The sequence below is a fragment of the Lissotriton vulgaris genome, chromosome 2_1, assembly GCF_964263255.1.
Source record: "Lissotriton vulgaris chromosome 2_1, aLisVul1.2, whole genome shotgun sequence".
In the NCBI taxonomy this organism is placed as follows: Eukaryota; Metazoa; Chordata; class Amphibia; order Caudata; family Salamandridae; genus Lissotriton; species Lissotriton vulgaris.
In genome coordinates this window covers 1,747,793,953-1,747,818,975 of record NC_141687.1, presented here as the reverse complement: position 1 = coordinate 1,747,818,975, position 25,023 = coordinate 1,747,793,953, and the positions used below count along the sequence as shown (strand labels likewise).

Sequence of the window (25,023 nt, the reverse complement as noted above, 5' to 3'; positions counted from 1 at the left end):
CTGTTTATATCTTATTGGCTCAGCATAAGATGACTATGACAACTTTAATCACCACCAGAGATAAACGAGAAGCTATTTTCATGTTCACCATACTACATATTACTGGGTAGGCCTTGCTATAGTTTGAACACTTCAGTCGGAAGTAACACATAGACGCTCCCTTAGCATGCATATTGTTAGCTATATATCTGATATATTTATTTTTGCAATCCTGAGATGGACTACAATTTCAAGCTAATTAATGCATGATCGATACCAGTCATCCTCGTCTTGTATGTAGACCAGCAGACCCTGAAGGATGCAAGGCCAAGCAGACCCGCAAAAACCCAACCACTTGACCATGTTTTAAATCAAACACAAATTCATTGAGCGGATCCACCAGTCAGCTGAGCCAACAGACATTGAGCAGAATGGACCTTGAATCACAATCTACAGAACTATGTTCTTAGATTTTATCACCAGACATGTCTCTCCCAGTGCCATAAAATCAAGGTGTTTACTTCATTAAAGAGACAGAAGGAGTTGAAATTTTGATCTTCCGACATGGAGACTCAGTTTACAGCTAAAAGCAATTTACCCAATGGGCCAGTGTGAGGGTACAACAAAGCCAGGGAAAAAAGTTATTGTGTGAAAGATTTTAACCTTTTTCACTCTAAATAGGAATACTGCCAACAGAAAGAACTCCGCTTCTAGGACCCTGCACTAGACAGTCATTTGAACTACCAGAGCACAGCGTGCTCTTCATTCTGTATAGTGCACACCGTGTGCACAGCTTCCCAGTCTTAAAGCATCCCCTTGACCTGCAGGACTCACCTGGAGGAAATGGACGCCATGGGGCTGCAGCTCCAGGACTTGACTCAGGAGGATGTCGTGGTGCTGCAGCATCACCCACTGCGGGTCAGGAGGCAGGTTCCGGTAGTGCACTCTGGTATCGGAGGAGACAGCACCCTGGGGGAAGCAGAGGCGGATGCCGCAAGGCAGGAAGATACGGCAACCCTCGCAAGTCACAGTGAAACTGTGGGAGGAGAAACAAACAGATCAATGCGGTCAAACTTTGGGTCTGGCACTGGCTTCTGCTAACTCTCCCCTCTCAAGCAAAGATCTCTTTCAACCCCTTTCCATAACATATATTGATGTTATAAAAAGGCGAGAAGCCTGGATATGCTTCTGCAGTTGCCTTTGAATCTTGAAGTCACGTCAATACAACATAGTAAAATGACCTTGAGTCTGAAGACAAAGAGTCATAAGAGAAGGCAGGGAATATAAGAATTCAATAAGGCAAGACAAGCCCTGACCAATCCATTGCATAAGGCAGAAGCAGAACTGGGGTGCCAGCACCAGGAGGGACGTCATCCGTCACTGATCCTAACATGCAGCACTCTGAACAACCCGTAAGAGACAGATTTCTAACCTCATAGTAGGTTGATGAAACTAAAAGGAGCAGGCTCACCTCCTACAATTAAGTACATGCTTTTGCAAACATCAGGCCAGCACCATGTGACTTACTCGTTAAGTTGTGTTCCCTGCCAAAGGCATAATTTCAAGCAAACAGGGATGTTCTGTCTGCTGTGTAAGGAATATGCTACTTACCAGTATGCATCTGTTCTTGGCATAGAGGGCTGCAGAGTGGTACATTATGAATAGATCGCCATCTGGTGTTGGGCTCGGATGATTGCACTTTGTTTTTCTCTTGGAGAGTCTTTTGTATCTTGGTGACTCCTCCCTTGGTTGGTAGTGCGCATGGGCATCGGCTCCATCCTTAGATTGTTTTGCCATAGTAGGGTTAGATGGAGTAGTGTAGTAGAATACAGATAAGAATGCCCATGTAAGTGTATCTAAATAAGATAATGTTGGAACAGACACAGGTTTCCGGGGAGGCTGGGAGGGCATGTACCACTCTGCAGCCCTCTATGCCAAGAACAGATGCATACTGGTAAGTAGCATATTCCGTTCGAGGCATATGGGCTGTAGATGGTACATTATGAATAGACTATACAGCAGTTCTCTCCCTAGCGGTGGTCGCCCGTGTCTGTTGCAACTGTCTGAAATAAAGTTTTTAATACTGCTTGTCCCACTCTAGCTTGTTGTGTTGTGTGCACATCTACACAATAGTGTTTTGTGAAGGTGTGCAGTGTAACCCAGGTAGCTGCTTTGCATATGTCATCTAGTGAAATGTTTCCCAAAAATGCCATAGATGCTCCTAGTTTACGTGTAGAGTGAGCTCTAGGAGGAACAGTTAATGTTCTCTTTGCTTTTAAGTAGCATATTTGAATGCATTTTACAATCCATCTGGCAATGCCCGCTTTAGAGATGGGATTGCCTTTGTGTGTTGGAGAAAACGCAACAAATAGCTGTTTTGTCTTTCTGAAAGTTTGTGTTCTTTCTATGTAGTACAATATGGCCCTTCTAACATCTAATGTATGTAGGGCTCTTTCTGCTACTGTTTGTGGTTTTGGAAAGAAAACCGGTAATTCCACTGACTGATTGATGTGGAATGCTGAAATTACCTTTGGTAAGAATTTTGGGTTTGTTCTAAGAACCACCTTATTTTGGTGTAACTGCATAAATGGTTCTTGAATTGTAAAAGCCTGCAGCTCACTTACTCTTCTAAGTGACGTGATAGCTATGAGGAAGGCCACCTTCGATGTGAGGAATTGTATTTCACACCTATGCATAGGTTCAAAGGGTGGCCCCATTAGTCTGGTAAGTACTATGTTGAGATTCCAGACTGGGGAAGGTGGTCTTCTTGGTGGAATGACTCTTTTGAGTCCTTCCATGAAAGCTTTAATTGCTGGTACTTTAAACAGGGAAAGATGTTGCCTGTTTTGTAGGTACGCCGCTATAGCTGCGAGATGAACTCTTATAGAGGTATATGCTAAGTTACATTGCTGCAAGTGTAGTAAATAGCAAATGATTTGTTTAGTGGATGCGTCCAGAGGGTTGATGTGCTTACTGTTACAGTATATAGCAAACCTTTTCCATTTTGCTGCATAGCATGCTCTGGTGGTAGGACGTCTTGCTTGTTTAATGATTTCCATACATTCTGGTGGTAAATCTAAATATCCAAACTCTATGACCTCAGGAGCCAGATCGCTAGGTTCAGTTGTTTGGGATCTGGGTGCATTATTTCTCCATGGTTCTGTGTAAGATGCATGGGTAATAATCTTAGCTTTTGATGTGGTACTTGTGAGAGTTGTAGCAGTGTGGTGAACCACGGCTGCCTTGCCCACATGGGTGCCACTAGTATCATTGTCATTGAGTGTTGCAGCTTCCGAACCAGTAACGGAATTAGTGGTAGAGGAGGGAACGCGTAAGCAAATTTGTTTGACCAATTTATCCATAGTGCATTGCCCCGGGACCGTTGGTGTGGGTACCTGGATGCGAAGTTTTTGCATTTTGCGTTCTGATGATTGGCAAACAGATCTATCTCTGGTTGCCCCCATTTTTGGAAGAATGGCTGCAGTATTTGGTCGTGCAGCTCCCATTCGTGTACTTGTTCTGACTGTCTGCTTAGGATGTCTGCTATCTGATTTTGAACTCCTGGTAGGTGTTCTGCTAACAGATAGATCTTTTGAGGAATGGCCCATCTCCAAATGTCCTGTGCTAGTTTGGATAGTTGGAGAGAGTGTGTCCCCCCCTGTTTTTGAATATAATACATTGCAGTCATGTTGTCTGTTCTGATCAGGACTGCCTTGCCTGTAATTTGCATTTGGAAAGCTTTTAGTGCTAGAAATACTGCTAATAGTTCTAGGTAGTTGATGTGCAGTTTCTTTTGCTGCACACTCCACTTCCCCTGCACTGTGTATTTGTCCATATGCGCTCCCCATCCTGAGAGCGATGCGTCCGCTGTTATTATCACTTGTGGAATTGGCTCTAGGAACGACCGTCCTTTGGAAATGTTTTCCGTGTTCCACCACTTCAGAGAGCGATACGTCCGGTCGTTTACCAACACCAGATCTGTAATCTGACCTGGAGCCTGATTCCACTGTGTCGCTAGACACTCCTGTAGTGGACGCATTTGTAGTCTGGCATGTGGTATTAGCAGTATGCAGGAGGACATCATGCCTAATAGTTGCATAAACACTCGTGCTGGTAGTGAGTGTTGTGGTTGAAATCTTTGTATTAACCCGACCATTGTTTGTATCCTGATTGGGTTGGGGAATGCTATTGCCTTTTCTGTGTTTATTGTAGCCCCCAGGTATTGCTGAATCTGGTTTGGTTGCAGGTGTGACTTTTTGTAGTTCACCGTGAACCCTAGGTGGTGCAGCAATTGAATTGTCTTCTGTGTGTTGTGAAGACATTCTTCTTTTGACTTGGCCTTTATTAGCCAATTGTCCAAGTATGGGAAGACATGTATTTGTTGTCTTCTTAGGTGTGCTGCCACCACAGCTAGGCATTTTGTGAAAACTCTCGGTGCTGTTGTGACACCGAACGGAAGGACTTTGAACTGATAGTGTTGTCCTTCTAATACAAACCTTAGGTATTTTCTGTGGGCTTTGTGAATTGGGATATGAAAGTAAGCGTCTTTTAGATCCAGTGTAGAAAGAAAGTCCCCTTTCTTCAGTAAAGGGAGTACTTGTTGGAGCGTGACCATGTGGAAATGCTCCGAATTTATGTAAGCATTGAGAGGTCTGAGGTCTAATATTGGTCTTAGGGACCCGTCCTTTTTGGGGATCAGGAAGTATAGAGAGTATACTCCTGTTCCTTGTTGATCTTTTGGGACCTTCTCTATTGCATGCTTTTGTAGAAGTGCTAGTACTTCTTCTCTTAACAATGTCAGATGATCTTGACTCATTGGACGCTGTTTGGGGGGATGTTTGGTGGGGTAGCTGTGAGTTCTAGGCAATAACCATGTTGGATAATTTGTCTCACCCACTTGTCTGATGTGATGTTCTCCCAGACAGGTAGGAACTGTGATAGACGTCCCCCGACCGGTGTTATGTGGTCTGGGGAGGGTTCTATGAAGTCACTGTTTTGGGGTTGAGGCGTTGCGGCTGTTATTATTTCCGCGGCCTCTACCCTTGTTGTTGTTACCTCTGTAACTGCCTCTTGAATTACCTCTGGGTGATGTTGGTGTGAAAGAGGTGGATTGCTGATTTGTTCCTGTATTCTTTGAGCCCCCTCTATAGGTGGATCTACGAAAGGAACCTCTTTGTGTTGGCTGTTGCAATGCTCCCATTGACTTAGCCGTTTCTGTATCTTTTTTCATTTTTTCTAAGGTCTCATCTGTGCTTGAACCAAACAGTGTCTTTTGATCAAATGGTTTGTTTAGTAGGGCCGTTTGTACTTCCTGTTTAAATCCTGAGATTCTAAGCCATGCATGTCTCCTTAACATGACACTGGTGTTGATAGATCTTGCTGCAGTGTCTGCTGCGTCTAGGGCGCACTTAATGGAAGTATTAGTTATTATTTTACCTTCCTGTATTAACTGATCTGCCTTTTTCTGATGTTCTTTGGGGAGATGTGTGATGAGTTTTTCTAATTCATCATAATGTGCCCTATCATAACGTGCGAGTAGTGCCTGTGTATTGGCTATACGCCAGCTATTTGCCGCCTGTGATGCTACTCTTTTGCCTGATGCATCTATTAATTTTGACTCTTTATCAGGTGGAGGAGCCTCTCCTGTAGATAATGAGTTTGCTCTTTTACGAGCGTTTGAGACCACCAGCGAGTCTAGAGGTACATGCCCTTTAATAAATATTGGATCCTTTGGAGCCGCCTTATATTTTTTATCAATTCTTGGGTTTAACACCCTAGCCATCACTGGGTCCTTGAATATTTCTTCTGTGTGACTGAGAAGACCCTTCAACATAGGAAGAGTACCTGATGTTCTTTGTGCATTAGGTAGCGTCTTTAACAGGAAATCCTCTATTTGAGGTTCTGTATGTATATCTACTTTATGGTATTTTGCTGCCCTATTAATGAGCTGCACAAACCCTGTGTTATCATCAGGTGGTAAAGGCTTTGAGGGATATAACTCAGGGTCGTTGTCCTCATCTGACCCTACGTCATAATTTTCCCATGGGTCATCCTCATCTGGGATGGTTTCGTCATCCCCTTGAGGTTCTCCCTCCCCCAGATCACTGTCTACATCAGACTGAGGTGTAGATGGTCTTGGTGTGGAAGGTGTAGGAATATTTGGCCGAGTGTGAGGAATAGGAGAAGAGGGTGTGACTTTAGGTCGAGGAGAAGCAGGAGGAGTTATATTTGTCCCCATTGTTCTCTTTTTTGAAGGAAGAGATTTATCTTCTGTCTGTTCATTCTTTCTCTTCTTCGTGACTACTTTGCCAGTTTGCGGATCGATAAACAAGATCTTTTGTTTGGGATCTGTCTGTTGCTCCTGAATCGGTACCGAAGGTCCTGGTTCCGAAAGGTGCTTATGTTTTCGATCGTCAGTGTTTGGTGTTTTCGGCACCGAATGTCTACTCGATTCCGACTTCCTGGGTATCGAGTGAATCTTGGACGACGAATCATATTTATGTTTCGACATGGAATGTTTCGATACCGAGCTTTCCCTTGTATGTAGCCTCGGTGCCGAAGTCGATGTCGCCCTTTTCTCGGATCCGACATGGTGGGAGTCCGAGTGTTTTGGTTTCAGTTTCGGTTTCGTTGCCGGGCCCGAGGGCGGGGCGTCGGAAACTTTTTTCTGCGGTTTGACCGGGCCCGAAGGCGGGGTCGTTACCGCACGGGGTCGGTTTTTCGGTAAGGGGACGTCGTCACTCACGGTTTGTTGCTCGATGAGTTCTTCAACCTCCGACTGGTCCCTTTCCGACCCCGACTGATCCTCTTCTTCCTCAATTTGCTCGTCTCCGAACAGCTCCGGGATCGCCTCCGACTGCATTCTGGAAACCTCGTGTCTTCGAGCTCGACGATTTCTAATCGTTAGCTTAGAGGAGAATGCTGCGCAGGCTTCGCAGTCCCTGGATTCGTGTTCAGGCGATAGACAGAGGTTGCACACCTCGTGTAGGTCCTTGTGTGGGAACTTAGCACCACACGTTGGACATTTTTTGAATGGAGTCCTTTCCATGGACTCCGGGCTTGACTGCGTCGAGAAAGGCCTCCTGTTCGTCGACGTAGATCCAAGTTTTTTCTCTTCGATTTTGAATTTGCAACGCGTCGGAATGGAAATGAAACGCGTTCGATAACAATACCGTCGAATTGGAAAGGGAATACGCGCCGATAAATCACTTTTCTCTGAAGTTGATCCGGAGCGTCTCGATCCTCATCCGAACCCGATGGCGGAAAAAAACAATCTAAGGATGGAGCCGATGCCCATGCGCACTACCAACCAAGGGAGGAGTCACCAAGATACAAAAGACTCTCCAAGAGAAAAACAAAGTGCAATCATCCGAGCCCAACACCAGATGGCGATCTATTCATAATGTACCATCTGCAGCCCATATGCCTCGAACTGCCACTTTACCTCTACTTTCTAAAACGTGTACTTTTCTTTACTTCTTTCAGTGTGGACAGGATGGAGAGGTGCACGTCATGAGGCCACCTTTGCTTCAATCATAGCTCTAAAAGTGTAAGACGTTCATGCTTGAAGCTACAAGTAGATTTTATGGTTTAAGTGCTTTTATTGAGTTTAAACACATAAAGGCTTCCATACACAGTCAGTTATCATTGATCAAAATCTAGACAGTACAACTGGCCAGCGCCCCTAAGGGCAGGAGCCCAGCCTCTCAGACACGTACATGGAATACCAACCTAGGAGGAAGAAAAAAAGAATCAAGCAAAAGAAACAACCCCACTCCCGAGCTAACCCCCCCTCTCCCCCACGTCCAGTGCCCCGTGTCTCTATCCTACTCCCTGTCTCTCCTCCCCAATCACGCCAAGCCCCCAGTGACCACCCTACGCTCCGACATCTGTGGTTCTTTGAGGCGCAACAATCACAGATATCGGGGACATGTGATTTCTCGGAATTCAGAAACTAAGAGAGACAGAAATGGTTGCCATAAATCATATTTAGATCCCTCTCCCGCCATAGTAAGTGACAATTTCTCCATCCCTAGCACCTGCCACAAGCGGTGAAGCCAACCCACAAAGGAGGGTACAGTGGAAGTGCGCCAATGCACAAGTATGTTCTGCACCGCTGAACCTAATGCAATGGCCATCTGCCCTCCTCTACGGGACTTCAATGGGTATGTTAAGGGGTTAGGGAGACATAAGCCGGGAAGCGCAGGATGTCTGTATCGAAATGCTTATCTACCTCATCTAGCACCTCAGTCCAGTAAGATTGAATTTGCACACATTCCCACAATAAATGCACCAAGTAGCCAACTTGGCCACAACCACACCCACACCAGCAAGTGTCATCTCGATCACGGTCCATCTTATGTAGCCTCTCTGGGGTATAATTAAGGCTCCCAGTTTTCCGTTTTTACTGATTTTTACAGATAAATACAGACAGAAAACATTAATTTTCTTGTCTGTATTTATTTTTAAATGTGGATAAAAACGGAAATTGGGTTGCTTTTTGAGTAATTCTAAATACTGTCTGCTATGACCGCCAGGCCAATAGATGTGTGGATTAATAGATAAAGGGGCTAAAAAAGAAAGGCCTTTTAGTAAAGAGGCTTTAACAGCAGTAGATATGCACAAGGTTGATACTGAAGCTTGTCTATTTTCATATAAGTGCACTGATTTATCTTCTGTGGGTGTCTACAGCGCTGAAACCTGGCAGACATTCAAGCAAAAGTGCATACTTATTGGTTGAATAAATGTGGAAATATGCTACTTTCAGCTTAATGTTTCCACATATTCCAAAATAAATATGGAATAATACAGATAAAATTAGCAAAAAATAAATATGGATAAATACAGTCGGAAATGGCAAAAATATAAATACCATAAAACCGGGAGCGTTGGGTATAATACCAATACGTCACCACCTTTGTGAATGTCTCCGTCAGCCCCATGTGGTATGCAGAGTGTCGGGCCCTGTAATATATCCCCTCCCATTCCTTTCGAGTGAGTGTCCTACCTAGCTCTCTCTCCCAACGCTGCCTGCCGGGGTTGTCTGTATGTCTAAGTGACCTGTAGCATCTTGTAGAGATCAGGGATTAGTTTGGAGTCTGACGTGCGAGTAATGAGCCATCTTTCATAAGCGGATAAGTGTCTGTTTGCACGTTCGCGAACCTGCGGTTGCAGTGCCCAATGCCACACCTGCAGATATCGTAATCGCTCTGTCTCCGGGAGCCCATACTCCTGCCTAAACTGGGGAAAGGGCAAAACACCTTCAGGTCCATATATGTGATACAAGAACCGGCAACCAGCCGACCTCCAGTGTGTGAAGGCCGCATCTACTACGCCTGGGGTGAAGTCAGGATTGTCAATCAGCGGAGTGAGGGGAGACGGGAAAGTTGTAAGTTCGTGTTTGATATTATTGGCGTCCCACACCCCAAGGCTGGACTAATTTTGTGGACATAGGCACCAAACTTGATCCTTTCAATAGCCGAGTTCTGTCGCATTTTCTGAGCCAAAGGCTCTATATACAGGGCAAAGAGGAGGGCTGATAGCAGGCACCCCTGCCTTGTGCCCCTTCCGATACTGAAACTAGAGGAGGTGTCCCCATTCACCCTGACCGTGGCTGTCGGAAATCTGTAGCAATTAAAAATAAAAGTGCGGAACTTCTCCCGCATCCCCACCCTCTTCAGCACTCGCTCTAAATAGGGCCAATGAACGCGATCAAACGCATTTTTAGCGTCTATAGCCAACATCATATATTTCCCGGGCACCCGGGCCGCCTTCTATATAAGATGAATAATCCGCTTGGTGTTATCGGACATCTAGCGTTCAGGTATAAAGCCGCCTGGTCCAGTTCAATGAGACCGGGCATAAGAGGGGATAGGCGGGCGGCCAGAATCCCTTTATACAGCTTACGGTCAACATTCAGGAGGGATATCGGGCGATATGCCCCGCATTTAGTCTTATCCTTCCCAGGCTTTGGGATCACTGCTATGGAGGCTCCTAAAAGATCAGGTGGTATGGCCCCCAATTCAGCAAAGGAATAAAACAGCTGGGTAAGAAGCGGGGCAAGCACCGCGCAAAACTTCTAGCGGGGAAACCGTCCGGCCCAGGGGCTTTCGCTAACTTAAGGCGGGATATAGCGGCTATGACCTCCTCTGTGTGAATATTCCTGTCAAGGTGCTCGGCCTGAGTCACAGTCAGAGAGGACAGGGAAACCGAGTCCAAAAAAGCAGTCCCTTCTGCGCTATCTGACAGGTCATCCGTGTAGAGGGAGGCATCAAAGTCGCGAAACGTTTCCGCTATGCCCGCGTTTTCCGATGTGCTGGTACCATCCGACTTGACGATCTCTCTGACCCCTTGTTGGTGACGAGCCTCTCTTAACCCGTTAGCCAATAGCCGCCCACACCTATCCCCCCTGGTGTAATATGCGTGCCTCAGTCTCAAAGCTGCTAATTCTGCTCTATCCTGGTCAAGTGTCATCAATTGGTGGTGCACAGACTTAAGTTGTCTCCACACCCTCGGGGCTCCCGTCCTCTGGTGGATCGGCTCCAGTTCACGGACGCGTTGAGTGAGTGAGTTCATCGCGTTGACGCTGGCGCTCCCTATTCTCAGCAGACGAGAGCGCAATGAATTCCCCTCTAACTATGGCCTTCAGCGCCACCCATTGTGATGCAAGGGAGGTATCAGAGTTCGCATTTTGGGAGAGGTAGTCAGCAATGGTGACCTGTATGTGCTTAACAACATCGGCTCTATGCAAGAGAGTGTCCCAGAGGCGCCAAACCCTAGAGGGGCGTGAGGCTGGCGGAAGAGTGAAAGTGGCAAGAACCGTGGCGTGATCAGAAAGGGAAGCCACCCCATCTAAACAGTGGTTGCATGCGCGTGCATCGGAACAGAACCCAGCAAGTGATCTAGCCTCGCGTAAGTCTTATGTGCATTCGAGTAATAAGAGTACTCCCTGTCTGAGGGGTGAAAACTACGCCAAAGGTCATGTAGGTCCAGGTCGTGCAGTCTCCCAAGTCCCTCCGCAGAGATCACCCCTACCTGATGTGTGCACTGGCTAGATCTATCTAAAAGGTTGTCAAACACTAGGTTTAGGTCGCCCCCTAAGATGATATTACGATCTGACGTGGCTGTAGCCTCTGTAAGTGCGGCGTGTAGGAACTTCTCCTGGCCTTCATTCGGGGCATATATGGAGCCAACAGTGAAGGTAAGTCCGCCCAGGGCAAAGCGGTAGGTCACGAGCCTCCCCCTAAGCTCAGCACCCTTGTGTAGTACCTCCCCCTTGAATCGTTGTGCCACCAATATTGCTACCCCGGCTGTCTTAGTGGAGCATGAGGAGAAGAACTGAGTAGGAAATCTACGGGACCGGAGCCTGTGACAGTCGCACGTCAGCAGATGAGTCTCCTGGAGCAAGCATATGTCTGCTTGTGCGTTCTCTAAGTACGCCAATAGTGCCGTGCGCTTCACCGGATTATTAAGACCCCTCACATTGAGGGTTAGGATTCTAAGGGTAGTAGCAGGCATGACCAATAGCCAACAGGGCAGAGCTTACACTCAAGGGACCATGTGTGGCATCGCCAGCGCAGTGTGCCGCTAAGGAGAGTAGGGCGCCTTGGGCATGCAGAACTACACTAGTGCTATGAAAAGTTCGGACATGGAGCACTGGACACCCCCTCTACCCACCCAACAAAACCCAAACTACCCAACATATTGAGGAAACAGCATAGTACAGAAACATACAGTCCATCAACCATGGTTGATCAGAGAAAGGATATCTGGGTAAGTTACCAACAGGAGAGCTCCCTCTCTCCCGCCAACGGCCTAGGCCTTAGGAAATCATACAATCGGCCTGCTACAGAGTCAAAAGTCAGCCAAGCGGGGTGTTGGGGGAATCCGTAGAAACCGCCCCCAGAGCCTACCTTCTTCCCCTCCATAACGTCCGCCTCTCTGGGTTTCCTGAGGCCCCGCTTGCGGCCCTGTAGACTCCTTCGGGCCGGAAATCCTCGACCTCTTCTTTGGAATCTTCGTCTTCACCCCCGATTCCGGCAGCATCACGCCCAGCAGTCTGCTGGCCTCCGGCAACGGACGTAGTTGGTAAAGCTTATTGTCCATGTGAAACACCAGTCTGAACGGATGGCCCCAGCTAAGGGTGATATTGTGCTGCTGCAGGTGTGCAGGGATAGGCTTGAAGGACCTCCTCTTCTGTAAGGTGAGGGCGGAGAGGTCCTGATAGAGGACTAGGGACTGTCCTCGAAACTGTAGAGGGTGCATTTGTCATGCGTTTTGGAGGATAGCCTCCTTGGTGCGATAGTCTTGGACACAGACTAATATGTCCGGCGGTGGGGCCGTCTGGGCCCTCGGGGGACCCACTCTGTGTGCTCGGTCTATTTGCAGGTCTGTCTCCAACGGCCGGCCTGAATGTGATTAAAAAGCTCCCTGGAGTAGGAAAACAGATCCTTTGAGTCCTCGCCCATCCACACTCCTCTAACGCGTATGTTGTGGCGTTGGGACCTGTTTTCCAGGTCCTCAACATTGGTTTGAAGATCCACCTGTTGACCATGGATTCGGAGTATCTCTTGCTGCAAGGCCGCTAGTTCCGTGTCCCTTCCATCGCTCTTACCCTCCAGGTCAGCGACCCTCTCACCAATGCCGTCCATTTCCTCAGCGAACCTCACGGATCGCTTTGGTGATGGGTTCGGCTCCATCTTCCTTTCTTGACTTTGGCCCGGAGGTGCCGGCCGCCGTGGTAGAGATCATTGTATGCGCCTGCTCCTTGACAAACATATCTTTGATGGTCCTGTCTTTCCTGTTTCTGTAGGAGGACATAGCCCTCCCCGGAGACGCACAAGCAATGCACTGAGGGTCCCCACCTGTCTCAGCTATCGGCTCCCTTTCCGCAGATGACCTCGAAGAACTACCCCAGGTCCACAGGGAAGGGGGAAATCCAAGACTGCTCTAGGAGACATGTGAAGGGCGCCGCTTCTGCTCAGGCCTCTAGGCGCTGCAACCCCTCCAGGTCCTGCACCCCCGGCCCTGCCACTGCCCAACGCCTCTCAGCTATCCGTCTCTCCTTGCATCCTCTCAAGGCCAGCAGCCGTTCCAGACAAGGGATCACCACCACCAGACTACCATGTCTTCCACTCTCCAATACCCCCCTGGGCAGCCTATGTCACCCTGGCCACTCAGGTGCGCTGCAGGGTTCGCAGTCATGTGCATTTTCCCAGAGCTAGTCTTCCATCTTTCTCTTATGGGATTGTCTAGCTTTCCTGTATTACTGGCGGGTTTCTGGGACCTTCACACGTAATTTTGTGTTTTAATTTTTATCGTAAGTGAACCTACACATTTCACTATTTAATTTGTGTTTTATGTTCACTATTAATTGTTTATATTATGTAAGAAGTTGGGATTTAGCTGATGGTTTGTTTATTCCTGGTTTTACCACGATGATTAGATTTTTCCTTAGTTCTTTATGTATCGGTTCCCGTGGGTATATTGTTATTGGATAGCTTCGCTCTTGATTTAATTTATCCAGAAACAACTACACTTTTTCATCAAGATTCCCTTGGTGTTCCATAGTCCACCTTGCTTTTTTTACTGGCTCTAATTTGTCTTCATTGTCAATTGGGTTGATTTTTGGACAAGGGCGCTACAGAGCAGGAATTTCACAAGTGAGCATTACGTGATCGCTAAACATGGATGATGTTACTACAAATTTTAGGATAGTGTCGAAGTGAGCGATCGACACCTAGATGTAATCCACGGCGGCCATTCTAAGCAGGAAGTGTGAGTGTAGGCTGCAGGTTAATCAGTACATGATCTTCCACTTAAAATATGTAGTCCCAATTGATTCAGTTGAGCTGTTACCTTTACTCCATGGTTATCTTTCTTTTGATACCGACTTCTTATGTTAGGGACGGCCCAATTCGGATTGCCCAGGGTTACGAAGGAGGTGTTTAAATCTAACTCCATAAGGTTTGTGTTGAAATCTCCCATTATTATCCACAAGTCGCCTGACAACTGAGATGAAAGATCCCTCATAGCTGGTAGCAAACTACTTAGCATTGTTTCCCGTTTTAACCGGATCAGATGAGATAAATGCAACATAAGATCACTGTTTGTGACTCCAGGCCGCCCTTGCCTGGTTTTTGGATCAATGCTTTAAGAAGTATGTAATCTCCATGACCTTTGCTCAAAAATGAGACTTGTGCTGCCAAGTTGTCTGGCCCCTGTACTTGGGAGGCTATTGCATTTGATTTGTAAGTGGTGTAATCCAGCCATGGCATTGATTGCAAGGCCCAGGTTTCTTGTAGCGCAATAAAGTTGAAGCTCCTCATTTGGAGTACTGATGACTGACCTTTCGCATTCATTGTTGTTGAACCCTTGTAGTTTCCAAGAGCAGATTTTTAAATTAGGAATGGGATTCTTTTCTATGATATTGTACACCGGCTTGTTACGAACATGGGCCGAGGGCCCGCGCAAGACACGTCCAATCTTGCGAGTTCTTCTGTTTGATGATGCATTGACGCGTCCCCCCCCCCTTCTTTGCCCATTGTGACTTGTAGTATTCCTTCTCTCAATGGTGTAATTCTCTGCCCTTCTTTGGAGCCATGTAAGGCAGAACTTGCTATGGCCTTGTTGTGTTGTTATAGTTCTCCTCTTGGTGTTCTTCCTGTATTCTTTGTCAGTTCTTTCTTTTAGGATTTCTGGGTATTTTGCTGATTCTGCTTCTCTCATTTGGATTGCCCAGCTTCCCACATGGTTTTTATTTCGGATATATGACGGTACAACGCGTACCGTCACAACGCATACCTTTACAACGCGGCCGTGACAACGCAAGTCGTTACCACGACTTGCGTTGGGGGGGCGCGGATTTCGAATAGTTTAATTTACTATTCTAACACCAGTCCCCGTGGACCCTAGGGAAGGTGTTAGGATAGTAAATTATCTATTTTTAGACCTTGAGCGCCCTCCAGCGCAAGTCGTGGTAACGACTTGCGTTGTCACAGCCGCGGTGTAAAGGTACCGCGTTGTGAAAACATCGTTGTAAACGATGTTTACCTTTTATTTCTCATCAGGGCACTTGCCATTTTCAGACTAAAGAAAGTAATTACGTTGTCTCGTTTTTGTCACCGACCTCTGGGGCATAGAAAGCTACACTATCAATGTCAATGGTATTCATTTTCTCTAGTCCTGGAAAATATGAGCAAAGCTTTAAAATATTTCCTCTACTGAGAGTGTCCCATTTCCTTTGTGAAATATACTCAGGATATAATATCACCTTTAGCTCTTCAAGATTCGATTGTGTCTTATCATTTTGGCTTGTTGACTTGGATGTCTTTCTAAGGTGCCATTTTTATCATCCTTATGACCTGGGGTAGACTTCTCCGAATGAGAGGTTCTTCTCGTAATTGGTTTGTCAGAACTTAAGGCAATGATTCCTCTCCCACTGCATTATTTTGGGGTTGCTGTACTTTGTGCCGACTTACCCAGGAGGCATTTAATAACATATCATTTTGATTTATCCAGATCAGGTCACCTTTTTACTTGGGTTGCTACCTCTTAAATTACTGTTTTCGATTTATTGCCCTTCCCTTTTGCATCAAGTAACTGTGATGTATCTTGGTGGGTCCTACTTTCTTTTAGGTTAGCCACTTCTGCCCATATTCGGAGTGAGGAGGGGCTTGTGACCACCGTTTCCACCTTTCTGATGGATTTCGTGATTTAGCAGCATTTTCTTCAGTATCCTGGTAGCAATTGCGTTCCATATATTTGGGATTTTCTTTTTCCAACCCTTTTTCTTAACTGGATACTTTTCTTCGTTCTTCTTCTACATTATTTAGCCGCAGGCTTAGCTCGTTTGTACTCTGTTCTGCCTTGTGACCTCCTTTTATGCATTTATGCAGTTGTTGGACCCCTGTTGATCCTTTATTACTTCCTTTGGATTGCTCTATCACAATTCCTCTGCAACTTGAACTTATGGGAAGCTCCATTTGCTCTTTACATTCCTTATTTTCATTTTGGAGCCAATGTAGTAAGGGTCCTTTTCTTTCCCTTTCTTGCCCCTGTTCAATGATTTAAATGTTTTCTTGTTCTTCCTGGATAGAGGTGACCTTTCGTAGGAGATCTTTTGAGGTTGTTTATTACTTCTGTACACAACATTTGGTTAGTGGCTGTTTGTTCTTGTTTTGGGTTTAAGTCTTGTTCATTGCTTATTTTCTTTCGTTTAGTGTCACTTTCTTGCCCATACCCATGCTGCATAGGCCAGTCGGGCTCCTCCTATTTGCCTCTGATCTTTTGTTCTGGTAGCTCTGAAGCCTCGGGTGATTGTCTGAATTTTAACCCCAATTCCTTCTACCTTATCTCCACCATCTCTTGGCTTCAGGTTTGAGATCTCCTAACTTAACTTTGACATGTTTCGGTATGAGTTTGTTGTTGCTTAGAGGATGAATTGGTTCTGTATGGCCATCTATTTGCCTTCCTCTTCAGGTCTTCAATTAAGGAGCTCATTATGGTTAGAAGTGTTTCCAACTTCTTTAATATTGGGCAACAGTGACATACCACATGCTTTTGAGTCTGCTGTGCTATGGCCTGGGCTCATCAAGGACAGTCGATCCGATTTACTGCCTGCTCGATAAATTAGACTAACCACCATCTGGAGTATATTTATTTGGACATTCAGTTTGTCCTAATGCAAGGCCACATTTGCCATAGTGCTCAGAGCTTTGTTAGTGGTTATTTGAAGATTCTTGCTCTTATGAGCAGTTAAGACAAGGTTTTTTTCCCCCGTTGTTGTTTCTGTTGTGGGGGCCTCATTTTCCTGGGTGAGAAAAAATGAGTTTGAAAGAGTTGAGCACCAGCTTGGAAGTGAACATTGTTCTCCTTGTTGTTTATCGTGGTCCTTTGGATGGCACCTAGTTATTTTGCTTTTAGCTCCTATATAATGTACTAGCAGCCCGTCCCGACGTTGTCCGGGGATGAAATGTTATGCGTGTACTGTTTGTAATGGTAAATTGTAATTTATTTTAAAATTTCACGGTATACAACAATTTTCGTCTCATTTGAATGTGGGCGTAGAATAAATTGATTTTGCACATTGCCGGACTTAGAGAGTGCTACATATAACTGTCCATGAGTGAAGCAATCTTATGTGGTCCGTATTTGCAGGTCTTTGGTTGTGTGTGTGTCCTCAGGTTTAAGTATTGTCCGGCGTGATTGTGTGCTTGCGAGGGCTGCTTTGAGTCCCAGCGCACGCGTTGTGTTTCACATATGTAGCTTGTTAGCTGGGCCGTATTTGCATCTCTTTGGTTGTGTGTACGTCCTCATGTTTACGTGTTGTCCTGATGAATCTGTGCTTGAAAGTAAATATTGAAGTCTGTTACATCGTCTTGTTGTGAGGCTGCCTTTACTTCCCGCTGTAGCCGTTGGAGCGTGAATGTCGCGGTGAGTGAATGTTGCGCTTGCGTGCCCCTTTATTCTTTTTGTTAATGCAGCCATTTGTCCCAAATGTAACGTAAGTAAATGATTGAATGTGAATTCCCTTATTCAAGAATAGGCGTTTGGATGTGAAGGATCATTTAATGCGGCGCAGCTTCTTTGTACACGTACGTCTGAGAAGTGATCCGAACAGCGTCGGCGAAAGCCGCGCCCCTTTATTTTGTCATAATGTAGCGCATCCCCCTGTGAGTAAGCTGACGCCCACAAAGTTATCGTCGCACAACGTTTTTGGCGCACTATCATGATAAGGGCAAGGTGAAGCGTGAATGTGCGCGCACATTGCTTGCGTCATGCGCGCCCCTTTTTATTGTAATTATGTTTTATCCCCGGTGGAGAACGTTAACGCTTATGCCCAGAAAGGTTGGTTCGCAACATATATTATTAACGCTGCATGAATGGCAATGTGCGTGAATGCGACGCACCTTGTGGTTTGTATACGGACGTCTATACGGACGTGTGAGAAGTGATTACAACTTGCGAATGGAAAGGCACGCTACTGAATGGCGCGGCCATTTCCTTGTTATTAAATTTGTGGCTCGGCCCTCTGAGTGTGTACTTTGACACGCCCATGCCCACGCCCCTCTGAGAACGGTTACGCCCACAAAGTAATATTGTGTGTAGTTTGACAAGCCCACGCCCCCGTCACGCCCACGTCAACGCCCACAAGCGACTACTTTACCCATAAGGTTCTTTGAAGTTTCTAATGTATATGGTGGCCACCTGTATAGCCTATGTCCATCTGCTGCAACTCCCCCTTACAATGCTGTATTGGGTGTTGTGATTGGTGCTGTACTTCTTGAGTTTACCCGCTTCAAAGTTTTCAGCTCTCTCTTTATAATAGTAGTATAAATATAGATTGGGGGTCCTCAGCTGGAATCCTCAAATGAGGTATTGACTACGCTGGACATTGTTTGGGTCTGGCTTATTGCCTTCTCTATGTTTGTTTAGGGTGTTGGTTTGAAGTAGCTTGGCAGAGTATGGCTGCAAGTTGCCTCTTCCCAGTCCGATGTTCCTGGCTGAGCATTCCTGATTGGCCATTTTTTGTCCTATTTCCCGACTGCAACTCGGCGGCTTGTTAACGGACCTTCCTGCTCCTTGAGCTGATTGGAGAAACCCATATTGGTGATGGATGACTTATATGGGGTTCCCAGGTTCCTAAAGATTCTAGGGATTCTAAGTGAACCTGATCCAGTTGAATGTCCCCTTTATTTTCCTTATTACTGGAGACCCTAGGACCGTCCTTGGATGGTGTCCCCTTTGAGGATACCTCTGGACTTTTCTCTCCCATATTCCTTACTGATGTACCTTGGTCCATCACTACTGCTAATGACCTCTTTCTTGTAATAATTATTTCTGGGGAGAGAGGTATTGGTTGGGGGATTCTTGTTTCTGCATCTCTGTTTTGTATACGACTGCTGGAGTCTTTGTCTCCAAGAGCATAATCTACAGTAATCTTTAGGAAAAGTTGAGTCTGGAATTGCGAGACCCCATCCCCTTTAAATGAGAATGCGAGCAAAACCAAACTAGTTTTGGTCTACTTAGGTAATGTCTGAAGGCGCGCAACGCCCATTGGCCTAAAAGGGCTCCAGCCTCTTCCGTTGTCTTTCTCAGCCCTGGCTGCAGATGCCTGGATGCAATTTTTCCTTGAGGGCACAACGTTGACCTCAATTTGGCTGATGTGTGCCAAGAGCAAGGACTGGGAAGATGGTGTACCCTGGCGGAAAAACAATGGAGCAAGGGATGATAAGAGTGAAGTATTCTGGGAATCAGTTTCTTTTCCCAGAATTCCTGCTGTCGCAGTAGCCCAGCATTCATGGCCTTCAATGCACACCCACAGTGCTGGGTACCATTTAAATGGTGAGTTGCACCAGTACGAATTTTTTTCCCAAGAAAAATAAGCATACCTTTTTATGATGACCAGCAAGGAAATGCCTGATCAGCAACCAAAGTTGTGACCTGATGGGAGGGGCTGGAAGCCTGACCTGGGGGTACTACTTTTATTAAGGAGAAGAAACCGGCTCAGCCCACCCCAGAGAACAAGATTATGGAAAGGGCAGCACAAGCCCAAAAGTTGCTCCACTGGGGCTGAAAACTAATCTATAGGGTGAGGAGTGGGAATGGGGAAGAGAGTGGGAAGGAGTGCATTTAAACGACCAGAAGCACCATTAGGCCCTCAGGGGGTCAGTTAAAGAAGACAGTGCGGCGAGAGGGGCACCAAGCAAGTGTGGCACCCTATTTCTGTATGTTAGCAAATAGATTTGTTACACTCCATAATTCATGCTCCCTTCACCACCCTCAAAAGGATCAAATACCGAGACGGACCGCCTTGCCAGGATGCAAATATAACCCACAGGATATATGCAAAGAGCAGCTAGCACATTGACCAGCTGTGCTATATTAGGAGCTAAACACACTTTTCTGCAGGGGTTATATCATGAGCCACCTTTTTTTTGGATATCAGAAATTATTGCACACATCTATTAAACGTTGCAACAAAACCTAATATTTGTCCATAATTTAAAATGTGGATTGTCAGAAGATCCCATGACAAAAGATGGTTGATAGGAAAAGGACAGGCTGGAGACCGAGGAACGATGTGGTGCAGGAGGCATGGAAGGGTTAGAGACAAGGGCAGGGTGAAAAACCGGAACGGGGAGGAGGGGGGGCATGGGATGGGTTAAGACAAGGAAGGGCAAGGGAAGATTGGAAGGATAGGTGAGAAAGCCAGGGATAGGCATGAGGACATGATTGGTGTGGAGGGACTAGCAACCACTGTACTTGCAAGTCAATCATATAGTTTTCCATTTTTTCCTTTTATACCACCCTTTTTCAATTAATCTTAGTGTTTGTCAGCTCACCAGGCAGTCCTGCAGGGCCACGTACCTTACTTGCATTCTTTACATTTATTCTGTCTCTGCCTTCTGAGTTTGTGTCCGTTTTACTGCATGGGGGTAAGTAGGTGAATGCAAGAATTACTCAATTGTGGTTAAAAGGATGCAGTCTCACTCTTTATCAGATTGGTGATGTGCACGGTTCTGCATGCACCTGTTTGCCATGTTAGCTCCACCTCATCTTTTGGCGTGTTAGCCCAGACAGATTGCTCGGTTTATTAGTACCTCCAACCCCTAAAGCTCATGTTTAGTTCGCCCCTGGTTGTCAGTGAGAAAGCTCGAGTCTTGTGACCAGGGCCCACGTCTGTGCATACCCACCGCTTTTAAGGAGGATAATGCAACAGATAACATCAAAATTCACTTCATGAAAAGTTACCCTGCATGGCCGTGTTCTACATGTTTCTGGTGCGGAATGTGGGGAGAATGACCTATCAAGCATTGAAATCAGTGCACACATTCGGCAGGAGGAATTGCAAAGGCAGCTGTATGACCCATTGGTGATCCTGGTGTCCTGGAAGGAGTGCTGGTGCACTTTCCCAAGACTGGCATCTCCTCCTCACCCCACGCAGAAGGGCTGCAATCAAGAATTTCACATTTTCACACATGTACCATGGACATGTGGTTAGTGTGTGCCCCTTCACCAGGCTTTCTAGAACATGGTGACGCCCTACAGAAACTACATCCTGAACAGCAAAACAATAAAACAAATATTTCAGTTATCAGTTTTCGCAAATTCCCCTCAGTCCTACCTGCCTTCATCCGAAGAAAGGAAGTACACCTGCAACTCGCTGCTGCTGGAATCACCTGCAATAGAGGAGGAGTGTGTGAGGATGGCAGAGGTGTGCAGAAGAGTTGTAGGTGAGTGAGGAAAAAGCTGAAGGCAAGGAGAGGATCACCCAGAAGTAAAACAGGCAGTGGGGAAAACACCAGTACTCAAAGTACTTTATTCCAAGCTGATGCATGTCGATTGTCGAAGCACAATGAGAACAATCAGATCCGTCCTACTGTTTGTTCATTTCAACTAAGCTAGCAATCTCTAAGTCGGTGACACACCATTAGCAAAATATATCATGGCCAGAAGTCTAGCTTTGAAGGAATGTTGTATGGTATTGTGAGGCATTACTTGTGAATAGCATGGGAATTTATATGTATGTATGTGGAAGCAAAGAACCGTAAAATAATTTTGGTGTAGGTAGATCGGTCAGGTGACAACTGCTCTGTCAAGCCAGACTTAAAAATCCATGTAGGATAAAGACTGTCATCACCCCACTTGTGCTGCTTCCAGAGAAGAATAACATATTTCATCTAGCTATCTAAGGGACTTTAATAGCAATGCAATGGTTATGTGTGTGACCCTGAAAGTTTAAACTTAGGCAACTGGATAAACAAACAAAATGATCACAGCTGTGTGGAGGGCAAACAGTTTTCAGGTTTTGCCTGAGACAGCGCACATGTGCTGTCGGCTAAATCTATTGTTACCAACAAGAAAAAACATGCATGAAATGGGCTTAGAGAGCACCTATTACTTACCGTTGGTTGGCTCCCACATCACTCATTTCCTTGCTTCTGATTGGTCAGCGCCACCTGCTTGCTCTAGGTCCACGTTGTTGTGCAACATGTCTACAAAACGTACTGACAAAGCCACCAGATCACATAGGCAAAACCTATTGGCTTTGCCAATGCTTGTTTGTGGAGCACACAACTTCTGCCCAATTAAAACATACACTCCGGGCCTCCAACATGTTAAAGGAGCCAAAGCCCCTTTCCTGGTGATTCTCACATAATTGTCTGGCGATAGCTGTGCTGCCAAGCCAGACCATGAAAAGGAATTCCAGAGCCACTGTTCTAGACCCTTAGGAAAGCCTATTCCGGTAGCACAAAGACAACAAACTCTATATGGCTAGTTAGGTTGCCCGAAGACTGCATTAAATCAGGAATCCGATGAAAAGATCCATAGATGATACGCAGCTTTCAATTTACTGCATCCCATGCAATAGTGTCATACAGAGCATTGCAACATATAAACGTAACACCTCTCTGCCTAGCCCCATCTTGTTTTCTTTCTTTAAGAAATGAAGGCCACATCTACTGAAAATGTGTGTGTGGAGTGATATAGCCTAAGTGTCTAGGTGACTCTGAAGCGCACTGCAACTCTTCACATATAGCGCAGGTTGTTTACTTTAACTATGTGCATGCATAATGGTTTGCATACTGTAGTGAACAAAGCGGGAAAATTACTACTGTAGTCTGGCTTTTTCGGGTCGGTTTGGTTTTGCGCAAGGCTCTGCTGGTCCAAACAATACAATACACAGAGGTGTCAACTATGCACAACCAGAAGCCACGGTCTGTGTAGAAAGCTCTCGGTTTCCCTCAGGTCAGTGTATACATAGAATCAATAATAGGGAGAGCAGGGTGTTATGGGTAAAGCAGAATGAGGCGCGTGGAATGGGACGTACTCAGCTGCTCGGGTTCCGGGGGCGCGCGCTGGCCCAGGGGGTTGCCTCGCAGGTGCACGCAGCGGCAGCGCTGGATTTCCGCGGGAACGGAGCGCAGGCGGTTGTTCTGCAGGTCAAGCCTGGACAGGCAGGGGAGGCTGGCGAGGGCCGCTGGCACCGCCGTCAGCTGGTTGCTGTGAAGATGCAGCTCCCGCAACGACTGCAAATTGGCTGCACGTCAAGACAGGCCGGAGCGTCACCCCAGAGAGACACAAAAAGGAAAACATGAGCACATAGAACAGTCAAACAAGTGCATTTCTCTTCCATTAAATATCACAGTGTTTTGTGACAAAACATCCTCGTAAGTGCACAGACAGCTGGAATAAATATGAACGTCCCGCTTTTATACAGTGATATATTCTATGGTTATTCTGTTCAAAAGTGATCCCAGTTTTGCCAGTAAGAAGGCCGAGTGTGATGTAGGGATTCATTAAGGACCTCATAATTTAGTGAACTGAGGAAACCAGGACTACAATTGATGCCTGAAACTTTGAGCCTGAACAAATTGGCAGGATTTGCGAGTGTAAAACCCACATTCACTATGTACAAGGCACAAATGGATTTGCAGCTTACTATGTCAACGTTACGAATCCGTGTGATTGGCAAGGAAAAGGAGGGATGAAAGTGGAGTCAACTTGCACCTTGCAACTCACAATGATATGTACCAATGGTTTGTAACTGCTTTCCTGGTCGCAAACTATAGCGGGGCCCCCGACATTCGGAAAGGAGTGGAATCCATTGGCAAAATGGAAGCTGCCCATAAGGGTCAGCTTCCACCGTGTGAATGCGGTGTGAGTGTACTGGAGGAGCACACAGCAGTCCAGCAACTATACATGCTCCCATGTCCCCATGTGTCATGCCAGTTACTTATTTTTATTTAAAATGCTGCCACTGTTACATTAAGGGACTGCGGCTGCAGTCGTATTTATGAACGTGAATGAGTGCATGGACGAGCACCTCGCAGCCCTCTGTCCCTGTTTTTGCAGCCACTTGCAAAGCATTTGCAGAGGGAATGCAACATCACTACTTTACACGAGGCAGAATTTCTGTCAATCCTTCTGAATGGCCATTTTGCTTTGTAACACATTAGTACATCTGGCAAAGTCCGAAAAGAGGATGAGATGGCAATGCAGCCATGTGCAAACAGCATGACTGCCTTGGAACCTGATCTTTGACACATTGGAACCAAAGCTTCTAGACCAACACTCTCCAATATTGATCCAGGAATGCTTCATCCTTGCCATAGTGCAGTGGTGGGCAGGCATAGAGATCCTAAGCTAACCTCTCACAGGTGCAAGGCTAGAGTCCTTGTCTAAACTCACAATAGTGAAAGCATCTCTCGCCAGACTTACCAACCGAGTTAATACTCATCCACTTACCAAAGGAGACTGGGATTGTTTCCAGCCGGTTTCCTGACAAATCCATCTCAGTGCAGCTTTTCAAGTCTCCGAGCTCCCTTGGAATGGATTCAAGCAAGTTCTCAGAGATGTTGAGAACCTGAAGTGCCTGGAGCTCACCAATGCTTCGTGGCAAGTTCCTGATCTGGTTGGTCATGGCAGACAGGACTGTCAGCTTCTTCAGATTGCCCAGGCTCTCAGGCAGTTCCTGCAGGCGGTTGTGGCAAACCAAGAGCACCGTCAGGTTGGCGAGTTCGGTCAGGCACTCAGGAAAGGAAGAAAAGCTGTTGAAGCTCAGGTCCAAGTGGGCAAGACGATCAAGGCTCCCAAAATCTTGTGGAAGATCCTTCAACAAACCTGGCAGGCAAGCGCCAGACTCATCCCGGGCGTGTGCACCTGTAGGTGTGAGAATATGGGACATGCACTGAGAAACAGTGGTAATCCAGGCTTATAGGAAGAATAGTTTCAAAACCGAAGTTCAGAAGTGGAATTTCCAGAGCCTAACCCAGGATATCCCTTTACTCTTCAGGTAATGTTATTGGGATTCGAATACAAATCTGATCTTCTCATGGTTAGTCAGATATGGACCTTGCTGCGACCACACATGCCTAAATTGCAGACTGGCTATGAAATGCACATTGGACAGAAAAGCTATTGCTCCTATACCGGTTATTTAGGATCCCACACAAAAATAGCAGTCAATTACTTTAAACAGCACAGGGAAAACATACAGTATACTTCTATACTCTTGTATACTTAATCAGCAGATATTGG

At 46.2% G+C, this 25,023-nt stretch overlaps 1 protein-coding gene across 4 annotated transcripts in view; it reads right to left on the bottom strand.

Annotated features, from left to right (window-relative positions):
- Positions 1–25,023, bottom strand: part of PIDD1 (p53-induced death domain protein 1) — a 202,771-nt gene that overhangs the window by 106,740 nt on the left and 71,008 nt on the right. For all 4 annotated transcript variants that reach the window (XR_015308514.1, XR_015308515.1, XM_086957757.1 and 1 more), the window contains exons 4-7: positions 24,232–24,645; positions 22,814–23,023; positions 21,107–21,161; positions 814–1,015 (exon numbers count right to left, since the gene is read on the bottom strand). Coding sequence is in view for 2 of the 4 variants with exons in the window: in XM_086957757.1 (XP_086813883.1) it covers positions 814–1,015; positions 21,107–21,161; positions 22,814–23,023; positions 24,232–24,645 (881 nt within the window). In the remaining 2 variants the exon portion in view is untranslated. The remainder of the gene's footprint in view (positions 1–813; positions 1,016–21,106; positions 21,162–22,813; positions 23,024–24,231; positions 24,646–25,023) is intronic.